Source organism: Vulpes lagopus, chromosome 3, assembly GCF_018345385.1.
Source record: "Vulpes lagopus strain Blue_001 chromosome 3, ASM1834538v1, whole genome shotgun sequence".
NCBI lineage: Eukaryota > Metazoa > Chordata > Mammalia > Carnivora > Canidae > Vulpes > Vulpes lagopus.
Genome location: NC_054826.1, coordinates 37012819 through 37037717, shown reverse-complemented (window position 1 = coordinate 37037717; position 24899 = coordinate 37012819). Strand labels below are relative to the sequence as shown.

Sequence of the window (24899 nt, the reverse complement as noted above, 5' to 3'; positions counted from 1 at the left end):
AAATCCGCAACCTGGAAAGAATTGGATAGGCAAGAAATGGAAACTCTCAGGCTTTTTAGTCATCTGTTGCTTGAATGGAAAGGAGGAAAAGTACTCTCTACCTCTCAATAATTAATTTGCTGCTAGTAATTTTGCTGCTAGTTGGACAGTCACTTTTTCTTTCAATATTTTCTAGTAGGGGAAAAAATGGAAGTTATTTTGACTGGATTTCAGAAAGCATTTGATTTACAGATAAATTTAGAATAATCTTAAATTTGAAGTCATTGCATTTTAACTTAAAAGATCTAGATCTTCCTAGGGATCGGTATTAATCAGAAATCAGGTGTGTATTTTAATTTAGTCTGTGTATTTTAATTTAAGAAATTTATAGTTTATTAAAACATTCTGGTAGCACATTGAGAGTTCCAGCGAGAGACCATTTTGCTGTGTAGGTTGGAGTTTGTAGCCTGCCTTGCAGAACTCTGTTGTGTTACCACGGTCTGGTCCCTGGCATAGTAACTCCAGAAACTTGGTTACATGTATGCTCTTAGGCTGAATCAGGTTATGATAATTGATTCCTCCTAATCAATCTCATAAGAGATTGTTTTACAAACTAGACAGCTAATTTGCTAATTAGTAGATTAATAAACTTGTTTTTAGTTGTACCTTTTTTCCTGGCGCTAATGCACTAGACAAATCAAATAAATTGAGAAATGTTGTTTGATAAATACACAGGAGGAGCAAGGGGAATCAATCTGTCTGGGGGAAAGACTTGCTAATAATTATCTTTGCTCTCCAGTAGAGTAAACTGTAGTTTTTATTCTGTCTTCCATCACACTGTTTCTCCCCTAAGACATTTCCTAAATAAACCCTGAAAAGTTCTTCCTGTTACATTGCTCCCTTTTCTAGCCATTCACACTATCACATCATTTATGGTAGTCCTGATCATTTTGATTTAGAGATGAGTAAGTTTACAAAGTCTTCTTAACCTGCCTTTGATACCTGCCTTTGATGTAGTTTTACTCTTGAAAGCAACTTTACTCTGAACCCTAAGGGCAGTTTATGATTGTCATTTGTGTTTTGTTTTTTTAAAGATTTTATTTATTTATTCATAAGAGAGGCAGAGGGAGAAGCAGGCTCCTCGCAGGGAGCCTGATGTGGGACTCGATCCCAGATCACACCCTGAGAGGAAGGCAGACACTCAACCACTGAGCCAGCCAGGCATCCCTGTGATTGTCATTTGATGAGTGTGTGTCAAGTGTTAATAACGCAAAATCAGTGAATTTTAGAAAATGTACTAACTCTCTGTGTAGGCTAATAACTTCAAAGCAATTTAGCTGAAACAATCCTACCATGAAAGAGAAGCGATTTAATTTTTCCTTTTAAGTACTTGAAATTCTTTTGTGTTTAAAAGTGTTTATTGAAGTGATACAAGATGTTGTCCTATCTTATGTTTTTATTTAGGTAGTAGAGGTATATGGCCTTCTAGCCTTGGGAATGTCTCTGTGGAATCAGCTTGTAGTCCCTGTGCTTTTCATGGTTTTCTGGCTCGTCTTATTTGCTCTTCAGATTTACTCCTATTTCAGTACTCGAGATCAGCCTGCATCACGTGAGAGGCTTCTTTTCCTTTTCCTGACAAGGTAATAAGAACATATGATACTGTACATAACCTTAGGAAAAGAAAACTTTTGTCTGGGAATAGCAAGTTTTGTAAATTTCCAGTTATATTAGAATACCCATATCTAATTAAGATAGGATTTTCATTCGGTGGATGCCTAGATTTGGCAGTGTAGGGAGGTGCTAAGCTAATAATGGTATATATTTGACTATAGCAAATGATTTGTGAAAAGGAACATAGCAAAATTTAAAAATACTTTTTCAATTTCAAGTTAAATTATTGGTTGAGTCAATAAAATGTTATTAGAAATAATTATCATTTACTAAGTATTTAATATGTATCAACTATGCTCCTAAACACTTTTTCTTCACACTTAACCTTGACAGCAACCCTGAGAGATAGGTGCTTTTGTTATCATTTACTATTTTAATAGCCGAGCAGACTCTACCAAGAGTAACTTGCCCCAGGTGACACTGCTAAAAGAAACAGTGCTGATGTCGAACTCCATCTTGAGTTCAAACCCAGTGACTTACTTTGTGCTGTGCCCCCATTATTTTTAATGTTTTGCTTCATTATTCAGATATAGTCAAATAATTGGGGAAATGAGTATATTGTAATTTTTTGCTGTTTACCCCAAAGGAATTCTAAGACTTGTTTTTTAAGATTTAGTTTTTTTAAAAAAGGTTTTTAATCGTTGAAGTCCTTTCTATATACTAAAGTATCTGTATTGTGAGCTTATGCTATATCCGCATTTGTTATTTTCCCACTCTTGAGTTTAAATCTGAAGCCCTCAGAATCTAGCACATGGCTATATATCTTCATTCTCTGGCACATAAAGACAAGAATGAAACTCTGTCCTTTGGGAAAGTATGTATAGGCAGATAAAAGTGTTGAGTTTTAGTTAATAGAGCCATTATTTCTCAGCCAAGCAAGCGATGGAGCAGTGTGCATTAAGTGGTGTAGGGAAAATGTTACACAGTGCTAAGTATCAATAAAAATGTCATAGAACAGTACCTATTTTATTTTAGTAAATAAGCAGAATAAATTTATTGGCACTGAGTCAGATTTTGTACTTTCTAAAAATAACACTTTTAGTTGATAAATAGCTTATAAGCATGCAATAAATTGATATCAAATACATTTTAATAGCCAGTTCATTACTGATTAAATTTCACTGCTGTTGTTTTTTTATGTAAATATTATGGAAGTTTTATGAAGAATTTTAAAATGATCCAAAATAACTCAATTTAAAGAGAAAGAATCCTTTGGTTAGGACAGTAACTTAAGTGTGGCACTGGGATTGGTCATGTCTTTTTTTTGAGAGAGAGCATGAGCAGAGAGGGGAGGCAGAGGGAGAAGCAGACTCTGCTGAGCAGGGAACCCCATGTGGGGCTTGATCCTAGGCCCCTGAGATCATGACCTGAGCTGAAGGCAGATGCTTTTCTGGTGAGCCACCCGATGCCCCGGGATTGGTCATGTTTTAATGTTTTAAACTAGATTATTAGCCATTAAAAAGCACAGATCAAGTGTAGCATAGTGTAAGGCTTAACAAAGCTGTGAAAGCTGTGTAGTAAGCTGTGAATGAATTTGGACTTATTTACAATTTGGACATATTTACAAACTGAGAAAGTAATACTGAAATTTTTAGATGAGGTTTAGGTATCTTTCCAAAATAATTTTCTCTCTATTCCTTTTTTATACATAGGATAGATTACCCCCCTCTTCAAAATAGGAATGTTTTGCTTTTTGTGAGAAGTTCTCATATAGTTCTTCTGTTCATTTATATCTCTGTAAGCATTGTTTGTTGTCCTTGGTGCTCTTTTGTGCCAGGTTACATTTGTGTGTTGCCTTGGTAAAGAACAACTTATTTACAAAAGGAAGATTGCAAGTTTATCAGCATACTCTGACTAAACAAACCAACTAAAAGCACATGCAAACAAAGGGTTTGTTTTTGCAGCCAGAAAATAGAAACTAAAATCAATAAAACCTTTCACTGAAGAGAGGACGAAAAGTTCTATGAAGTTTTCCAAACTCTTTCAGTTCCCTCAAAGTTAGGTGGGAACTGAGAGGCTTTTGAAAAATAGCCTCTTGAAAATGTAATTAAATCATACTGCTTGGATATAAAAGATTTCTCTAAATATGGAGTCAAGAATAGAGAAAGAGTCTGGATAATCCGTAAAATTTTCAGACTCTTCCAGTGAGAATGAAGTAAAATTTGTAGTATATTATTAGCCATGATTATCACTTTTTTAAGTTACTAGACAGTTTGTTTAAACTTCATATATAGTGATTTCTCTGAGAAAAATGTCACATTTCAGAAATTAGATTTGTAAGAATGCCATAAAATCATTCCTTTAGGTTTCAACCACCATGACTCATAGATATTTTGGCTCCTAAAAGAAAACCAGACATTTTTTTCTTATTATAATGTACATTGGTTTATATAAAAGTAGATGTTTTCACTTAAAAACTTACTTATAAGCAATTAATTGTGTAGGAAGGATAACTATTTAGCAAAAGCATAGAGCTATGTATTAAAGGATAGGTATTGTTTGCCTGAATGAATTCCTTATGTATACAAATGAAATTCTTCACTGGAATTCTAAAACATCTCTGAACATTTGTTAAATGCTGTTTAAGTGCTAAGTCCAAATTATTATTACATAATATTAGATATGTTTGTAAAATAATTATTAATAAGTTTGTATCTAATATGTTCAGTGAAAGAATTGAATGTATTTCTGTAAAGTGTGAAAGTATTTCCAAACTTTAGTTAGTGTAAGGTCTTTCAGTTCTCCTTGTAAGTAGTATTCATAGCAAACTTTTATGTTAAAAACTGATATTAAAATAACTTTTGAATGGTCTTGAATTATATTCTTGGATATGCTTTTGAAATAACCCAGAAAAAAATTCAATTATATAAACCTAAATTAAAAAGTATCAATAGTATGGAAAATACTCTAGTATTGAGAGGAGTTAAGGGTTGCAAAGTCGATAATGGGCCTGGCCTGATAGCATTTGGTCAAATAAAGAGTTTTGATAAGTCATCAAATTAGCACAGATCGTTCATAGTTTGAACAGTTTGAATAGCCAACATTTTTCAGGGGGAACTGTGGGCAAGTATACGAGTCTCTTCAATATCAGCACATTAATTATATGTTTCTTAGGGTTTGAACAAAATTTAAGCCCTTACTGCATTTGAAAGAGGTGATAGAGTAAAAATACTTTATTTCAGATATGGTGCTCTATACTGAGTATTTGCCAAAGAGATTTTTAAAAATGTAAGTTAGGATAATAGGGATTTAAATTATTAGTGGAGAGGTTAGGTGAATTTACCTCAAATTTTGGTTTAGGGTTTTTGAATTGATGAGGATCAGATCAAGGTTGGTGATTATTTGAAGACTTAAGATGGTTTTATTTCAAATGGAAAATTTTTATCTGTCGATATTCCCCCTCCTCTTCTTTCTAGTATTGCTGAATGCTGCAGCACTCCTTACTCACTTTTGGGTTTGGTCTTCACGGTTTCCTTTGTTGCCTTGGGTGTTTTGACACTCTGCAAATTTTACTTGCAAGGTTATCGTGCTTTCATGAATGATCCTGCCATGAATCGGTAAGTTCTTGACTATGGTTGTCTCTAGACATTCAAATATTATATATAACTTGAAGAACTAATAATGAATTTCAGAGGAAATGGATTTTAAGATTTTTTTTTGAATGGTTGCAACTATTTGGATTTGAATACTATGAAAAATACAACTTTCCATATGTAAAAGGTGGATTTCCATATGTAAAAGATGGATTTTTAGTGTATGTGCATATCAGTATATATTGGACACTTGTAGATTTAAGAGATTTGGGGTGGGGGGAGAGGGAGAGAGAGAATCTTAAGCAGGCTGAATACCTAGCATGGAGCCCCATGCGGAGCTCGATCTCATAACCCCTGAGATCATGAGTCATGAGCCGAAATCAAGAGCTAGACACTTAAACAACTGAGTCCACCCAGGCACCCCAAGAGATTTTTGATAGCTTGCTTTTTCCCATTTGAAGTTTATGTGCAGCCCTATTAAAATCAAATTTCTATATTTGATACTTAAAAAATTTTTTTGTGTGTGGACAGAATTTTGATAATGAAGTTTCAAAGGATGCATTAATGAGAATGCAGAATAGTTAATCTAGTTATTAAATCAGTAAGATCAGATATTGGGAAACCTTATTTCTAGAACTTGTCATGATTTCGGTTTAACGTAGGAATTTTTAATGGTTTAATTTATATAAATTTATGTAATCTCTTAAAATCTTTATGGAATATTTCAGAATTAGTAGATGGTGAGTACCTTGTAAATTAGAGGAAACAAATTGTTTTGGGTGTACATTAGTTTTTTTAACGAGAAAAAAACCTATGCTTCATAATCTTTCTGCTAGTCTCAGCTAACACCTTTATAATGGCAAAAGAGGGAGGAGGACAAGAAAGAAAAATTTGTGTATAAACTCACAAAATTCTTACCATTCAGAAAATACGAAATGGGAAGTGAAACTCTTCCTCCGCCTGCTTTCCATTTCCTCTCCCCAAAGGTAACAGCTATAGACTGTTTATTTTAAAATTTCTTATGGGAAAAAGTGCACATATGTATATTTTTGCTATTGTTTTGGTTCATCTCCACATACTATACACAGTTCTACACCTTATTTTTTCACTTAAATATGTTTTAGATATTTTTTATGTCAACACAGAAACCTCATCATTCTTTTTGATAAAGACATAGTATTCCAAAATACAAATGTTTTTCTTTTTTTTACTATTAAACATGGTACTGTTGTAGGTTTTCTTTTTTTTTAAAACTCTTAATTAGGAAACTTTCAATTAGCAAAGTTGAGAGAATAGTAAAATGAACCTCCATACACCTGTCGCCCATTTCCAGTAATACGGCCAGTCTTCTGTCATGCGTGCGCCTATCTACTCCACTTACTTTGTCTCTGCCATAATCCCCAGCTGCATTTGTTTGGTGCAAATACTATTTCACCCATAAATATTTTAGTCTCATTTGAAAAAGCATAACTACAGTAGCCTATTCATTCTCAGTAAGAGAAGAATTCCTTGACCTCAAATTCCTAGTTGGTGTTCATATACTGCCCCCCTCTTTTCTTTAACATTTTGTTTGCTCAACTTCAGATCCATAAAGGCACATATTGCAGTTGGTTAATATTTTTTAAGTCTTTCTTTAATATTTAGGTCCCTGCTGTCTCTGTATTTTTTCCTTTTCATTTTATTTGTTGAAGACACCAGATTGTCCTATTTAGTTTTTCAGTCTGGATTTTGCCAATCGTATCCCTGTGATGCCACATAACATGTTCTATATTATTCACTATATTTTTTTTCTTACACTTACATTTTTTTGTATACATCCATAGGGTAAATTACTACTAATAAGATTATTGAGTTGAAGGGTATGTACATTTTAAATTTATTAGCAAGTTTTTCTCTAGAAATATTTTATCTGTTTTATCAACATCAGTCTCCCCATTTTTTCTCAAATTCCTTGTCAATGCTTGCCTCATCAAACTTTGAAATATTTGCTCATTTGTGGTTTTGAAAACTGGACTTATCCTTTGCTCAGTTATTTTTGAGAGTTCTTTATAAATCAAGTTAGTATGATTTTGTACATATTTTCCATATGGAAACTGAATTTCAAAAAAAAGTTTATGTCTTCTAGTTCTTATAGTCTGCTTAAAGAGATCTTTCCTACTGCAAGATTATGAAGACATTCACCTATGATTTTATTTTTTATAATCAAGATATAGCTCATGATATAAATGTATATAATTCAGTGGCTATCTAAGAATGGTAGAGTAGCTGGCTCATTAGCAAAACCTGGTTAGAACACTTCTTTTTGGGCAGCCCGGGTGGCTTAGCGGTTTAGCGCTGCCTTCAGCCCAGGGTATGATCCTGGGGTCCCGGGATCGAGTACCGTATCAGGCTCCCTGCATGGAGCCTGCTTCTCCCTCTGTCTGTGTCTCTGCCTCTCTCTCTCCCTCTCCCTCTCTCTCTCTCTCTCTCTCTCTCTTTCATGAATAAATGAGTGAAATCTTTAAAAACAAAAAACAAAAACATTTATTTATCTTAGAAGTTGCTTTTTTTCCTTCCTCATTGTATGCTAAAATAATAGATATTATGTTTTCCACATATATAATGGTATGATTATATATTACTATTACATCAGTGTTATATATGTTAATATTCTGATCAGATTTTTTTGTCTAAGTCAGAATAGATCACAAATACATAACCATCTACATCTTTGGATTATTTTCTCTTGGAATGAAATGAAATTCTGATTATTGTTTGTTTGTTTTTGAAAATGTATGCTTTTTTTTTTTTTAGGGGCATGACAGAAGGAGTTACGCTGTTAATCCTGGCAGTGCAGACTGGTCTGATAGAACTACAGGTTGTTCACCGGGCATTCCTGCTTAGTATTATCCTTTTCATTGTTGTAGCTTCTATTCTACAGTCTATGTTAGAGATTGCAGATCCTATTGTTTTGGCGCTGGGAGCATCTAGAGACAAGTAAGAAACTTCCTAAAGGAAATTTTTGTCATATTCTTTATATGAGTTTGTTGTCTGAAGATTAACATAATGTTTAGAGACAGAAAATGGATGAATAATTGGTATTAGTTTAAGGTAACAAGTTTCCTTTTTTTATTTTTTCTATGTGTTTAACTTTTCTGGTTTTTCTCTCAAGATTGTTATAGTTAGAAATCCTATCAAAGGCCATGTAATTACAAGTCAGCTTTTTCTTCAGAGACATTTAATTAATACTTTTTATATTTGTCCAGTTTTAAAATGAAGAATGGAAAGCATCAAATTTAGTCCAGGAAATATAGTAAATAATATAATTTTGTTCTGTGTAATACTAACACAGAGAAAGCATTGGGAGAAAGGAGAAAATCATTTGAAGGAAAGAGAAATAAAGGCTCTCAGGAAGTCATTAAGATAGGCATCTATGGGATAAGGCCTCATCTGTTGGCCTTTAGACAGTTGCAACTTAGGTTTTAATGGGGATTCTTGATACCTTATGGGACCAGTGAAATTAATAGCTGCATTCATGTTCATGCCATATTTCAGAAGTTTTCTTAAGAAGTAAAAGTCAGGTTATTATTTAGCTCTAAGATTGTACTTCTTTTTTTTTTTTTTTTTTAAATCTTTATTTATTTATGATAGTCACAGAGAGAGAGAGAGAGGCAGAGACATAGGCAGAGGGAGAAGCAGGCTCCATGCACCGGGAGCCCGATGTGGGATTCGATCCCGGGTCTCCAGGATCGCGCCCTGGGCCAAAGGCAGGCGCCAAACCGCTGCGCCACCCAGGGGTCCCTCTAAGATAGTACTTCTAATTCTATCTTAGAATTAGTACTAATTCTCAGAATTCTAATTCTAAGAATTAGAAGTACTAGTTACAGTATAAAATTAGTTTATACAGGACATTTTTATAAAGAATTACTAAAAATTCACCTGTTGACATTCTGGTGATTTTTGAAATACCTGAATTTATTGCTGCTTCGGTAGTGTTTTATGAGTAAGGGAACAGGCAATCTTTTGGGAGATAAAATTTCTACAGCAGATTTTTAAAACATTCCAAATTAACATTTTAATTACAGTTCAAAAGATTTATCTTTTTTATTTATCTTTTTTATTTATCTTTTTTCAGCAATGTTCATTGCTGAACATTCTGAAATTTTTCTCAAATGGTAGAATGGCTGCAAGAATCAATTTAAATAAGTTCAGAGCTCTTCGATTTGTTTCAGATAATTATAATTAATTATCGTTATTTGAGATTTGGCTTTGAGGTTTAAGGTATCTCCATGGAAGCATTTAAGATGTTGAACTCAGTGGTGAACTCGATTAAATGCTCATTTAAATGATTGAGTTGTTTTTGACCTAAGTACACTATTTTGTCATTTCTGGGGATATCATTTAGCAATATTAATTATACAAATTAATTTAGCATATACTGATAAGAGTAATATAATACTATAGAAAGTATTAGAAAAGAGAAAGAAAAAAAATATAATTCCACTGCCATAAGAACCAGTAAATCCAGTTCTGATTCCCTCCAGGATGTTGAAGTAGCCTCATTACTGACTTTTTCCTCCAACGTCAAATACAGAGGATAAAGGAGCAAAACCAAGAAGCCTTGTGTGTGGGTGTGGGGGGGTTATTTTGCATTGGTGTCAGTGTTCTTGCTGGCGTCTGCTGCAGCATTAGCCTTAAGCAAGAGGGGCTCTTAGCTGTCAAAGGATGAAATAGGGATGGATTGGGATCCCTGGGTGGCGCAGTGGTTTGGCGCTTGCCTTTGGCCCAGGGCGCGATCCTGGAGACCCGGGATCGAGTCCCACATCGGGCTCCCGGTGCATGGAGCCTGCTTCTCCCTCTGCCTGTGTCTCTGCCTCTCTCTCTCTCTCTCTCTCTGTGACTATCATAAATAAATAAAAAAAAAAAAAAAAAAAGAAAGAAATAGGGATGGATTGATTGTTAGGGTTAGGTTCTTGTCTCCTACCATCACCTGCGGTAATGAGAGAGTACTATCAACAGCTATATGCCAATACTTTTTAAAATAAAGGAAATGGAAGAGTATGAGAAAAATGTAACTTACTAGAACTGACTCAAGAATAATTTAAAACCTTGGATAGTTAGCTGTTAAAGAAGTGGAAGCAAATGGCAAACATCTCAACCCAGATGGTATTATAGTCAAAATTTTTTTTTTTTTTTTTTTTTTTTTTTTTAGTCTCTCCAATTTTATTATAGGACGAGTGGGGAGGGGAGGGGAGTACAGATGGGTAGCAGGAGGGGGCTGGAGGCCCTCCCCCACCATGAGCTTCAAGGCACAGTGGGGGACAGGAAAAGGTATGAGATGAAGATGAGAAAGCCAAAGCAATCAGTGCCTTACAAGGGACAAGGACTGCTCACTGTGGGGCGGGCCCTCCTGGACCTGCACAAGGGGAAGAGCCTGCTGGGCATCGAAGCAGAGTCTCTGCTGCCTCTGTGTGGCTCATGGGACTGGCTGTGGCCACCCATGCCTGGAAGCGCAGAGACAGACCTAGGTGCCCTCCCTCCAGTAAGGGGAGTGGAAGCACTCCCTGTATTGAAATCAGATAGACAACTTGAGAAAGATAGTTTTATTTCACTCATAGTAGTGGGTACCATGCAGCTTTTGTAATGCTGGCTTCAGTATATACACCTTGAGTGTTGGAGCAGAGAGCCCCAAACGACCCCATGTATGTTGAACTTTGGTACATGACAGAGGTATGTCCGATGAGTGGGGACAGGTGGTACTCTTCCATTAGGTTGCTAGAAAAAAATGGTTTCCACTTGGAAGAGGATGGAATGGGTTCCTATCTCACATCATAAACAAGAGGATCAACTCTGGAATGTTAGAGACCTAAAATGTCAACAAAAAACTAAAACTCACATAGCCTAATATACTTTGGACTTTTTTTTTTTTTTTAGGATTTTATTTATTTATTCATGAGAGACACAGAAAGAGGCAGAGACACAGGCAGAGGGAGAAGCAGGCTCCATGTAGGGAACCCAATGTGGGACTCAATCCTGGTACTCCAGGACCATGCCCTGAGCTGAAGGCAGATGCGCTTAACTGCTGAGCCACACAGGTGTCCCTATTTTGGACTTTCAAGTAGGAAACAGTTTCTTAAACTGATAGAACTGCTGTGGAAGACCAAGACTAAGAATTAAAAATGATTATGATTGTGAGAGGAAAGAGTGATAAAGTTAATGATTACATAATAACTTTTTAAACCTAAAGTTAACTTTACGAATTGAGAGAAGATATTCATAGTATTTATACTTGCCCAGGAATTGGTATCAATATATGAATAGCTCAAATGAGCGAGAAAAATGGATGAAATTAATTTTTATTTTTAGGCTTTTGGTGAAAGAGGAGGCACATTAATATGAAGAGAGGCTTGCTATCTTTAGTGATGAGAGAAATGTAAATCAAGACCACATTGAAGTGCTATTTTAAACCTGTGGAATTGGCAAGGAGTAAATAAAGTAAGGAAGAAGGGAGAGAGAAAGGAAAGGCAACTGATACCTAGAGTGGAAGAAGGTCTGGTTTCTGGTGGGTGCGTGTAAAGTGGTGTAATCACTTTGGAAACAGTGTGGCCATTATCTCCTATGTGTATACTCAAGACATTCTTGCACAAGTTCAGTAAGGATATGTAGAAGAATGTTCATAGCACAATTCACAGTAGCAAAAATCTGGCAACAACCCAAATGACAATCAGACAGCAAAGTGGGTGAGTGAATGTGATGATAGTCACTGTGGAATGTTAGAAATATGGTGACACAGAAAACACTATGTATGATTCATAGTGTTATACAGTTAAAAAGTAAATCCAAAAAGATGACAGTATAGAATGTTATTTTTATGTTAAAAACTAAAGATTTAACATATTTTTCAGAAATACATACAGATTAAACATAACTAGAAATAAGGAAAGCAAGAAAATAAAAAGAACACAGATTCAAGTTAGTGCTTTCAATGGGTGCAGGGAGTAAGGATGTGGAATAGGCATGCCTGCTATATGGTTAAATGTGGGTTATTGTCCATGTCCTCGCTTTTGTATAGAGGTGGGTTCGTTACAATATTAAAGATAGCTAATTAGATTACTAATTCAATAAAAGAGGGACACCCACAGACCAGTGGTGACAGTGTATTCTGAATCAAGGATTATGATTAATTCAATATTCTGGGGATTGAAAAAGGAAATGAAAAGTATCTTAATTCTCAAATTAGAGAAATAAGAATATCGACATTCGTATAAAACTGCTCTCTGTCATTAAAGAAATAATTATTAGGGGAAAAAATCCTCCTATGTCTTTGGAGTTGCTTGGACTAGAGAGAATGCCTAGTGTTTAACTTAAAAAGGTGTCTCAGTTTTAGCCATAGGGATAATTGTTGCCTTTATAAATTTAATTCTAGTTTTTAACAAGGAATTTTAGAGCAATGGTCTCTTTACTCAAATTATACAGATTTTTAAATGACAAACTTCTGAGAAAATGGATTGGGGTGAATATAAAATTTTAAAACTTTTTCTAGTTGAATAACCTATTAATAAGATTTCAGGGTCATTTTATGTTATTTAATCTGAAATTAGATTTTTGATTGAATTTTAACTACTTAAATAAGGATATATATATTTGTGTATCTAACATCACACCTGTGTTTGTGTATATGAATTTGCATGTTTGTATGTATACTCACTTATGCCAAAATTAAACATAATTTATAACTCTTGGCATAATGGTGTCTATGCTTTTCTGTGTATATATAAATACACATTTGTGCCTATATGTAAATATATACCTGTTTTATACAAATGGATCATTGCTTGATTTTGAAAATATATTTAAAGTTTTAAGGCAAATTACCCTATTAAAATAATTTATAATTAAACATCTAATAAAGTATAACAACTGTTATAGTAATCCCTTCCTGCCTTTCTTTAAAAAGAATAAAGCTTTAACCGCTGACAAGTTTGTCCCATAACTTTGGAAGGTAGAAATGTTTTCAAGAAAAGATGTAAACAGTTCTAAAGTACCTAGCTTTAATTTGTATCATAATAATTCACTTTCTTCTCTGAATTACTAATTATAGATAGTCCCACACAGTCTAGCATTTAACTTTGTGGTTATTTTTCCTTCCCACCTATATTATTATAGCTAAAGGTAGAAAGGATGTTTTATGCCCCCTTTTTTTTGTCTCCTTGAGACTCTATGGATTTGACATCACAGATGATTTTTAATTAAAACCGATTAATTTTTTTGCAGCCATGGACTAAAAACTATTTTGGTTGAAATCTACATTTCCTCATAATGATTTTATTTATTTTATTTTTAAAAAAGTTTTATTTATTCATGAGACAGAGAGAGAGAGAGAGAGAGAGAGAGGCAGAGACACAGGCAGAGGGAGAAGCAGGCTCCATGCAGGGAGCCCTCCGCGGAACTCCATCCTGAGTCTCCAGGATCACACCCCGGGACAAAGGTGGCGCTAAACCGCTGAGCCATCGGGGCTGCCCCTCATAATGATTTTAAATAAATGTTCATGTTTTATAGGAAATCACTAATAATTCTAAGTCTTGATGTTCAGTTTACATAGATTGTAATTTCAATTGAGTTTTATGTTTTAAGAGAGAGGAGAGCTGTTTTGGGTTCATGCTGATTTCTTTTTAGATTTGTAATCACTATGTTAAATTATTCCATCTTTGGCTTTTATTTACCCAGGAAATGGAAATAACTAATATCTTTTTTTTTTAATCCTTGTGATAGCCCTCTTACCATCAATTTGCTTGTAAATTGGATATATAAAGTAACTATAAGTAAACTTGCAGGGGATGGAAATCATCTTTTTTTCTATTGTATGAAAACATTTTTCAAAGTTCTGCTTAAGGCACTTGTTGGGGAGGGTTTTGTTTATGTATCTTTTAATTTTTTAATTTTTATTTTAAAAAATACTTTATTTATTCATGAGAGACACAGAGACACAGGCAGAGGGAGAAGCAGGCTCCATGCAGGGAGCCTGATCTGGAACTCCATCCCGGGACTCCAGGATCACGCCCTGGGCTGAAGGTGGCGCTAAACCGCTGAGCCACCTGGGCTGCCCTGTTTATGTATCTTTTAGAACTTGTATACAATCTGTCTTACATTGGAGTGAATTTAAGGGATGATTTATTAGAATATTCTGAGGTATAAAGAGGTACACAAAAGAAAAAATTACATTCCTTCTCTACAGGGCTCCTTTGTATCCTCCATGAGATAACTATGATAACTTTTGTCCTGGTTATATCATAGGACTTTGCATTTGGTGGATAGATAGGTTAAAACAAAAGTAGTAATCAGTGGAAAATAATTTGAAAAACACAAAGCAGAAATAACTTTCAAGTTTTATTTGCCACTTCAAACAAGCCTTTGAGCTTAGAAACTGAACTTTGCAAAGGAAGAATTATTATTTTTTTCAAGGAGTTTAAATTTGGGTGTTAAGACATTTTGTGTGTGTACATTTATATTATTTAGATAATAACTGTAAAATAAAAATATAAATAAAAAAATATAAGTATACAATATATAAATATATCGTTGGAACAGTACTACAATTTTAGTGTATGATTGGCTGGTAACAGTGTTAAGAATTCTGAGAGGGTCAGTGATTCCTGGAGGAAGGATTCATGTTACCTGATTTGTTCAGTTTGAGGTAGCCGAAAGGGTTTAGAACAAGAGAGAGTGGAACAGAATCACTTCTAGTCAGATGTAAAAGTGCTTGTGTTTCTCTGGGAGTACAGTTCTTTAACCATCTTTGCTTATAGTGGGGAACAGATGTGGACAAGTTTGGATCAAAAAATTAGAAGTCAAGGAGCTCAGATGTCAGGCTAGAAGTTTAGAGAAGGCATTGACAATTTTAACACTAGTAGAACATTGGGAAGATTAATCAGGCAGGCAGTGTCCAGGATAGATCCGACGCTAGAGGAAGAAGACCAGCTAATAGGTCCTACAATGCAGTGGTTCATAGTTTTTCGCTCACAGACCCGACAGATGTGAGGATTAATTTAGCTGTTGGAGAACCAGTCCTCTTAGTAATACTGTGCTCATGGTAAGAGGTTTTCATCACAGTGCAACAGGTGGGAAGATGTCTCATGACTTAAGATCTCATATTACTTTTAAGGAATTGTTAAGGCTTAATGCTTCAAAAGCCTGAAATCCCTTTGAAATTGGTAGGAATGAAAATGGAACTGAAAGTTAACTATTGGAAAAAAAAGAAAGAATTGATGGTGCTTGGCAGTTTTGACTAAGTGGAGAAAAGAGAAAAGGTGAGTCATGTAGCTTTGAAATACTAGGGCTATGACCCTTGTCCTGAAATCTAGTACAATGACTGACACAGAGAAGGATGCTTAGTAAAGGATTTGGGAAATGTCGGTGTGGCCCAAGACCTATCACGTGCTAACGTGGTTGTTGTGGTCCTGGGTGACATGTGCTTTAAAGAAATATTTTTCTTTTTCTAGGAGTTTATGGAAGCACTTCCGTGCTGTGAGCCTTTGTTTATTTTTGCTAGTGTTCCCTGCTTATATGGCTTACATGATTTGCCAGTTTTTCCACATGGATTTTTGGCTGCTTATCATTATTTCTAGCAGCATTCTCACCTCTCTTCAGGTAAGCCTAGGAATAATTAACTGTATATAATAACTGATTTTTTTATTTTTCCTTCCAGAAAAGGAATTAAGCTATTTCTAGATGAATGATTATAAGTAGCCTATTTAGGTAATTACTTTCTGCCCTACTCATCAGAAAAACATTAATTACACTGATTTGAGCATTGGCATTAGACAGATGGTAGGTTATTAAAACCACACCTATCTATTTCACTGTATTTTTTTTATCAAGGTAAACTTTGCAAATGTTTAAAATGATACAGATCAATCATAAAGCTTAAATTGATAAGTCACTAAAATAGTAAAATATAATATAGCTTGTTTGGAGCTTTTTTTTTTTTTTAGATTTTATTTATTTATTCATGAGAGAGACAGAGAGAGAGGCAGAGACACAGGAAGAGGGAGAAGCAGGCTCCCTGCGGGGAGCCCGATGTGGGACTCAATCCCTGGTCTCCAGGATCAGGCCTTGGGCTGAAGGTGGTGCTAAACCACTAAGCCACCCAGGGATCCCCCTTTTTGAGCATATTTTTAAAATAAAAACCCACTCGAAAATATCCTTAGTTTCCTGATGTATATGAATATATGACGTGTGCATAATACATACAACAGACAATATTGCCCTGGAAATGATAAGCTTCTTGTAACTTGAAGATGGATCTTTGCTGCCTGATCAGTAAGCTATAAAAGGAGATATAGCACTGCGAACAAAGATTTATTCATTGTTCCTTGTAGAGGTAAAGGTTCTTTGAAAGTTGAGAAACAGGTATGACTACAGAATTAGGAAAATGTAGATAGCATTTTAATGGGTTTTGTTGATCTGGGGAATAAAAGGAAAGGATGAGTCAGGGAGAAGTGATGACTAATCAGAGTTCTGTCTCAAGGTATGGCTTTTTGGTATCAAATCCTTGGATTGCTGAGATCACCCACATTTTAATTATACCATGGTCTCCTCTGATATTAAATATGGTATCCTAAAAGTATTGAGAATATTGTTATTGCTTAACATCTATGAAAAGCCTTTCTTAATGGTCACACTCTGTTTTAAAATACATGTATTTTTTTTTTCCCCCAGGTTTTGGGAACACTTTTTATTTATGTCTTATTTATGGTTGAAGAATTCAGAAAAGAGCCAGTGGAAAACATGGATGATGTCATCTACTATGTGAATGGCACTTACCGCCTTCTGGAGTTTCTTGTGGCTCTCTGTGTGGTGGCCTATGGTGTCTCAGAGACCATCTTTGGAGAATGGACTGTAATGGGCTCAATGATCATCTTCATCCATTCCTATTATAATGTGTGGCTTCGGGCGCAGCTGGGGTGGAAGAGCTTCCTTCTCCGCAGGGATGCTGTGAACAAGATTAAATCATTACCCATTGCTACAAAAGAGCAGCTGGAGAAACACAATGATATTTGTGCCATCTGTTATCAGGTAACTCACACAGTAAGAATCCATTTGGGTGGGTTGTCTATGTTTTCCCTGGGACTTTAACCACATTAACCAAATTTAAGTTAAATTTCTAGGCAGAATTATTTCCTTGGTTAAAAAAAAAAAATAGGTCTCAGAAATTACTAAAGACCTGATACAATATTTCCATTTTATTTCTAAACTAAGTTTTTAATTTAGTCCCTCAAGTTCTAATTTATTGTTTTTCAACATTGCTCACCCATAAATAAAGGAAAAACAGGTCAGGTGTATTTTATGTTTACTCCTGAATACACACACACATACACACACACATACATATATATATATATATATGTACTATCAAATATATACTATCAATCAGGAGTCAGCAACTTCTGAAAAGTGGTGTGCCAAGATTTTGACTCTTTTACTTCTGGAATTTCCAGGATGGGGAAAAAGTATTCATTTACTTAACATAGGTGGAGAGAGTATGTGTTTATACATATAGATATGAGATGGATACAAGCTTGTGTTTATGGAAGTGGGGGCAGGAGGATATCGTTTAGGCAGCCAGTCAGTGTGCCATTGTAGTTGGCCTTTCTGGCATCTTTGGCATGTTTGTCATGACAATTAAAATTGAAAGATAGTATTTAAATGAGTTTGGAAACATCACAACAAAAAATAGGCCAGGAGTTTAGTCACCAGTAACCTGTGCAAAGGGGTGGTTGAGTAGCAGCTTTTATAGCTATACCGTACTGTTGGAAGTATGGGCAGAAATTAAGGGCAACAACACAAATTCTTCCTTTGAAATCACTCTTAAAGAGTGTAGGCTGGTGGAGTAAAACTATAGACTGTCAGTGACTGAGGGAATGTTCATTGTCAAGGCTGCTTTACAGTCTAAAAGGGGGTGTATATGTATTTGTATGTGTTTAAGATTACTTAGTATAAGAATTTTGTCTAAGAATAAAATGCAACTACCACTTTTTTATTGTTATTAGAACATACTTTTGGGTACTTGTAAAATAATGTGTTCTGGATTGTTGGTGCATTTGGGGGACTAAGGAGTATTGTAAGGTTACCCTCAAGTGAAGTGGTCATTGTCTTAGTTTTGCTTCCTTTGTGCTTGCTAGCATCATGGTACACAGAACAGAGCACATTAAAGACAGGGCACATCAGCTTCAGCAGCTGATGTCTAAATATTCCATCTCTGGGATTTAAGAGTCTTTCTTTTGTATTTCCTGTTGTCACATCACTTTTTTTGAGGTGCTAGAACTACCTGTTGATACCACACAGAAAATGAAAGTCAAATTGCTTAATTTCCCAGCTGGCTGCTTTTCCTTGGATGGCTTTCTGCTTAAAAGTTGACTCCTAGGTTGTTACCAGCTCTTGGCAAGGAATTTCTGTGACAACTACAACTCCTTGTTTTGGGACTTCAAATGAAATTAATGGTTGAGTCACCAAGTGTATATTCTTAACAACTGAAACATCATGTCCTCAGCCTTCCCTCCCCAAGCATATCTTCTGCAAGGAACATTAATGCAAAGTGTACCACTTCTTAATCCAGTGGTTATCAAACTTTACTGTGCATAAAAGTCATATGGGTGGCTTGCTGTTACTACAGATTTGTGAATGCCATCTTCAGATACCCCAATTCAGTAGGTCTGGGGTGGCCCCGGAATATGCATGGTTAACCAGGGTAATTGTGATGCCAATTGAGAAGTGCTAGCTTGTCCAGGCCATATTTTGAAGAGTGTATTACTATATACATACAGTTATGTCCCTTATTGAAATTGCCACTTCCTTGCCAATACCCTGGTGTTATGTGGCTGATTTTGTTTCCTTGCCAGTAATTTCATCATAGAATAGTCTGTTCAGCTGTGTTGAAGCCTAACTGTGGAAAGTCCAGTCTTCATCCAATTTTCTGAAGTTCTAATTACACTCCTGCCATGTGGGGGAGAGACCCAGTAATCACACTGCAGTAGTTGTGTGATGCTCATGTTTTATACTAAGGCAGAAGCCAGTTCGTTTCTTTCTCATTTTTGGTTTTTGCTTCTTTATTTTTTTTTTTTTAAACTGTTTAGCCAGTGGTTCTTGCATTGTTGGTATAAAGGGGTCTCATGGGACACCTGAGTGGCTCAGTGGTTTAGCGCCTGCCTTCGGCCCAGGGCGTGATCCTGAAGTCGCGGGATCGAGTCCCAGATCGGGCTCCCTGCATGGAGCCTGCTTCTCCCTCTGCCTGTGTCTCTGCCTCTCTGTCTCTCATGAATAAATAAAATCTTAAAATAAAAAGGGGGGGGGTCTCTTGATGGCAAGAGGATTATCACTATAAAATGAGTTTTATTCTAAAATCTGTGTTACATATTTTCTCTGGGGGAATTTGTGGAAAAGAAATGTTGGACCTAGAGTTTGGGGTTAGCAGCAAAGCTTTGAGATAATAGGCATTTATGAGGTATCTTTCCTCCCCTTCTAGGACATGAAATCTGCTGTGATCACACCTTGCAGTCATTTCTTCCATGCAGGCTGTCTAAAGAAGTGGCTGTATGTCCAGGAGACCTGCCCTCTGTGCCACTGCCATCTCAAACACTCCTCACAGCTTCCGGGGTTAGGAACTGAGCTGGCTCCACAGCCTCATGCTGGAGTTGAGCAAAACATCATGCTTCAGGATGGAACTGAACCTCCAAATCAAGAGCACCCTCCAGGGACCAGGATACAGGAAGGTTCTAAGGACAATAATGAGTGCATTGCCAGTAGATCAGATAGCCAGGAAGGGACTTGTGACCCTAAGGAATATCCTTTTAGTGCAAAAGATGAAGCATGTCCTGTCGAGGTCAGCCTAGAAGAAGAGAAGCAGAAGTAACACTGATACTCTGGAGAAGTTAACTTACTATGAAATTTGAGCTCAGATTTGAGGAATGAATGTATGAGATGATGAGGCAGGAAACTTGACATTCCAAGGATCTGATCCAGGAAGTACTCTGAGTGGAGACTGCTTGCTTTCATCCCCTTGACATTGTGGGAAAAATTTTGCAATGTATGCTAATCGAAATGTATTTATATATCCTATGCTGATATTTTGTAGAGGTTTGCCAAGAGAATTCAACCTCAACAACTTCAGAAACTGCCCCTAATTTGTAAGGGATAAATAAAATCGGATTTGAGTGTTTGGAAGGGGCTAAAGAAAGGAGGATAAAGAGCATCAGGACAGCATGGGAAGAAGCAGGCAGAAGCGGAACTGACATTTCACTTTTTATGGGACAGGATCATTCCTATTGCAGAGTATGAGTAGTGACCAGCCCTGTTCACCACCCCCCATTTCTCCCTCAGTTAATTGGAACTCAGTCAGGTGATAATTGAGTTTTGTACAGCACTGAAATTGAAATCAAAGACGTTAAGAGCATTGATTGTATTCAAAGATGGAAGCACGCTCATACTTCGTATGTGCTTTAGGGGAGTGGGTGGGTGGGCACTTGGGCCTTGCGGGTGCATTCATGTAATCTGAGACTCTTGAACTTTATGATGGAGTCTTCAATATTTTGATGTATATGAAACTTTTGTTAATATATTGTATACTGTGTTGGCTGTGTGAAGTAAACTAAAACTCTAATGAACACTTTGGGGTCCACATTAGTGTAGGAGACCAAAGTGGGAAGGGCTTTAGGGCACTGATAAAGGCCCTAAGTGTACTTTTTGATCCTGTGTAATGTTAAATTCTTGCAACTGAATCAAAACAGTGTTAAATTATGGCAATATTTGCACTTTGGGAATGAGTACATAACTGTATGATCACACTCTGCAAATGCCACTTTTAAAGCTGTTAATAGACTTTGCACCTTTTCTTTGACAAGGATGTGTCATATTTAAATTTTTACATTCATCATGGCAACAGGTAGAACTGGGGAGGGGGGAATGTAATTTTTTATGGGAATTTTGATATGAAAAGAAACTAGTCATTTATTTATACAATAGGCTTGGCTCAAAAAGTGTTTTTCAGACTCGATATTCCTAATGTGGGATGTGACTTTATTTTATTTTTAGTAGCAAATTTGGATGTAGACTGACAGACATAGCTGAATGTCTTAATAAATTTAAATTTGAAGATAACTGTTTTGTTCCTGTGATGATTATTACTGTAAAGTGTTTGAAATTCTCTTCTTAGAAGGTTTTGTTGTTATCTAGCCAGGTTTCTTTCATCTTGATCCCTGTCAGAAATGCCCTGCAGATGGCAGAACTTTTTGATTGAAAATGACCAGCTCTTTGAAATTGTCTACACCAGGGGAAGCAGACCTAGCTCTGCAGTAGAAGCATTTGGGGAGCTTTTAAAAAAAGTACACATTTCATGGATGGGCCTAGAGGGTCTTACACTAAGTGAAATCAGTCCGGCTGAGAAAGACCAATACTGTAGGAATCTGAAAAACAAAACATGAATAAGCAAACAAAACAAAAGCAAAATCAGACCTATAAATTTAGAGAACTGATAGTTGCCAGAAAGGGAGATAGTGGGATGGGCAGAATGGGTGAAGGGCAGTGGGAGACACAGGCTTCCAGTTAGGGAATGAATAAATCACAGGGATAAAAGCTACAGCATAGGGAATATCGTGGGTATCGTAATGGTGATGTGTGATGACAGGTGGTAGCTACACGAGTGGTGAGCACAGCATAACCTCTACAGAGGTGTGGAGTCGCTGGTGCACACCTGAAACTAACATTGTCTACTCTACTCCAAAAGTGCTTAAAAATTACACGTATCTGAGCTCAACTTCAAACCTAATGACTCGGCAGGCTTTGGGGGTTTCTGGGAATGTGCTTTTCAAAGCTTCCTGTTTAGAAAAAAGCTAGACTAGAGTGTGTTTCTCCCTGGGTGTAGCTAAAGTTGCTCACTGTTGTTGGCAGATGGCCCCCTCTAGTGGCAGGCTGGTAGCGATCTCTGATTTAAAATTGATTTTTAGCCTTTGTGCAAAAGGTGCATGTTCAAATATTCAACTTTTTGTTGCTTTGTTCAAAGAACTAAGATTGCAGTTAAAGTTGAAATCATTCTTATGGCATAGTGAACTTGGCCATCTTTTAACATTGTTTACACTTCTGACCAAAAGACTGTTCAAATAGATAATAAGAAACGTACTCAACTGTTTTAATAATAGTAGAGACTTCTTGGACATGTTTCATATAATAAGCTTTTTTACTTCCTACTAGCACAGAGACCCTAGCTCTACTCCCCAAGTCACGGGAGCCTCTCAGTTCACCAGCCTGGCGAACGCATAGCACAGCGTTCTGCTCTCTTCGGTGTAGATCCTTTTGTCTCATTCAGGAGAGCTATATTCTGCTATAGTAACAAAACCCTCCGTATCTCAAGTGGCTGTAAAGCAACAGCAGTTTGTCTCGTGCACACTGCATACCTGACTGCCGAGTTGGCAGGAGCGATCTATTTGGTACCGGCACTTGGATCAAGGCTGATGGAAGAGCCACCCTTGAACCTTCCCGATGGTCATGGCTGGGACAAAGGGCTGTTGGAAGACCGTTCATTAGCAATTCCAGGCTCCTCTTAGCAGTGGACACCTGCCCCTTCCCTTTTCCCCTCACCAGCATGGGAGGTGCAGAAGCTTGGTGTTCTGTGCGGCCTGGCCAGAGCACGTTAGCAGTGCTGAGGACCAGCACACCTCAGCTGTCGCAACACATCATTCTATTTACGTATTACCAGATTTGGGGAGCACACCTGTTCCAAGGATACAGACTGAAAGCCTGGCTTAATTTGCTACTTGTTTTGACATTCTGGGACCTTCCCCTCGTGTATAATGCCATCTGGGTTTCAAATTTCTGTTTCTCAATCATTTTTGTAATAGTTTCTAACTCAGACGTCTGACTTAAGACAATGTTTAACCATCTCTACTGCTGAAGAGAAAGTTTGATTCATTTTCTCTTCTCTTACATTTGCTCAGATTAAGTGAGAAAACACTACCCTTTTTGGGCCTTTTTTGTGTCCAGTTACTGATTTCCACTGTTTTTTTCAGAACATGTGTACATCTTTGCTCATAATCAGTTTTCTCTTCTTTTTATCACCCCATGAGCTTTGAGATCAAAGTTCATACTCCACAGTCTAAACCCTCATACTAGTTACATGTATTCCCACTTTGTGGTGTTTGCATGTTATAAGACTTGTTCCAGTGATCTAAACCATGCTGTTGGTGCTGTTGGCACAGTATGTCTCTAGAGGTCTGGTTTTCAAACACTAGCCCAAACACGAGGCTCCGAGATCCCTCATTAGGACTTCCATGTTGTCTCTGAAGTATGGCATGTTTTCATGAGCATTTTGCATCAGAAACACTCTGCTTTCCTGAAAGCTTTTGACGTTATGTCAAATTGTGAATTTAATTGGCTAGTGGAGAAGGAACAATTTTGTAGTTTCCAAGTTTAAAAGGGAGACCTTTTTTTCTATGGCTCTGGTAATGGGAAAAGAACCTTACAGAGATTGAAGTATTAATAACTTATATGCTAAGTTTTTTTTTTTTTTGGAGAAAAAAACCTTGAAGAAAATAAGTTTTACACTCTAGTTGCTTCTACTCTGGCTTTCATAAAAAATAGAGTAATTTTAGAATCATGGCAAGTTGAAGATAGGCATTATAAGGTTTCGATTATTTTTTTAACCCTGTATGATTTTTGAAAATACCTTTTCCTCTTTTTTTTTAAACACTGCTTATGATTTGGAAAGCAAAGTATTTAAAAAGAATAAAAAATCACCCATAATTTCAGTTTTGGTATTACTAGTATTTTCAAGTTACTTTTATAGACAGTGCTAACAGAACTCCCCTCATTGACAAGTACATCCCCACTCATCTGGGAGTCATTTTTACTTCTATTTTTAAAGTCTGTTGCCTATCGTTTGGTTTCTGAAATTCAAACACATCCCAAACAATTCTGTAATTCATCAGTTAAGGTACACCTATTCTCCCAACGTTGAAAATACAGAATGCTGTGACTTAAAGTTGCATTTTATAGGTAGCATTTGCTTGGAAAATAATTTTTTAAAAAAAATACTAGGAGCAGCTTACAGAACTAATTATTCTTGTGGCCACTCAGGAAAAGACTCCCTTTCTTCTCTAGGAGATTTGACATTCTGTTGCTATTGTTCAGAGGGAAGGCGGGACATTTTTAGTAAAGACCTAGTAAACCCTCCTTACTCCTACTCTAGAGTCCTATCCATTTTCCTTGCACTTGCTAAAACTAATATTGGTGTTCACCTAATCTTTTTTATGAATGTTGGCTGTTTGACCCTTGGTTTTTTTCTTTCTATTCTTAACTCCTTGCTTTTCTGTTGTTCTGTATGTTCTAAGGTAAGAGAATGGCTTCTGAGTAGCTGGAAATAATAAACCCCATGAATCTAGAAGAATTTCTGTGTCAATTCTAGATGGAATATTCTATTACTTTACAAATGAGAACTTGCCAAACTGAAGTCATCTCTCTGCGTGGCACCAAGCCTGCTAGTTTCCTCTGACAATCATTTATCAGTCCCTTTGGTTTTAGGCAAATCGGCACAGAAGAGGTGAGAGTAGGCCTAACTAAAGACTAGAGTTCTGGGCTATAATTTTTATTCCTTTTTTGAGCTGTGTGACCCTTGGCCAGACTTTGTTTTTTTCTGGGCTTCAGCGTCATCTGACAAAATGATCTCTGAGGTGTCATTCTGCTCTTAAGATT

The 24899-nt window shown here is 36.4% G+C and overlaps 1 protein-coding gene across 1 annotated transcript in view; it reads left to right on the top strand.

Moving 5' to 3' along the window:
* The window catches only part of RNF145 (ring finger protein 145), a 58719-nt gene extending 37405 nt beyond the window's left edge, over window positions 1-21314 (top strand). Inside the window, exons 6-11 of the mRNA XM_041749299.1 lie at window positions 1444-1619; window positions 5067-5207; window positions 7977-8159; window positions 15662-15809; window positions 16881-17237; window positions 19684-21314. Coding sequence (XP_041605233.1) covers window positions 1444-1619; window positions 5067-5207; window positions 7977-8159; window positions 15662-15809; window positions 16881-17237; window positions 19684-20070 — 1392 coding nt within the window. The 3' untranslated portion in view covers window positions 20071-21314. The remainder of the gene's footprint in view (window positions 1-1443; window positions 1620-5066; window positions 5208-7976; window positions 8160-15661; window positions 15810-16880; window positions 17238-19683) is intronic.
* Window positions 21315-24899: the final 3585 nt, after the last annotated feature.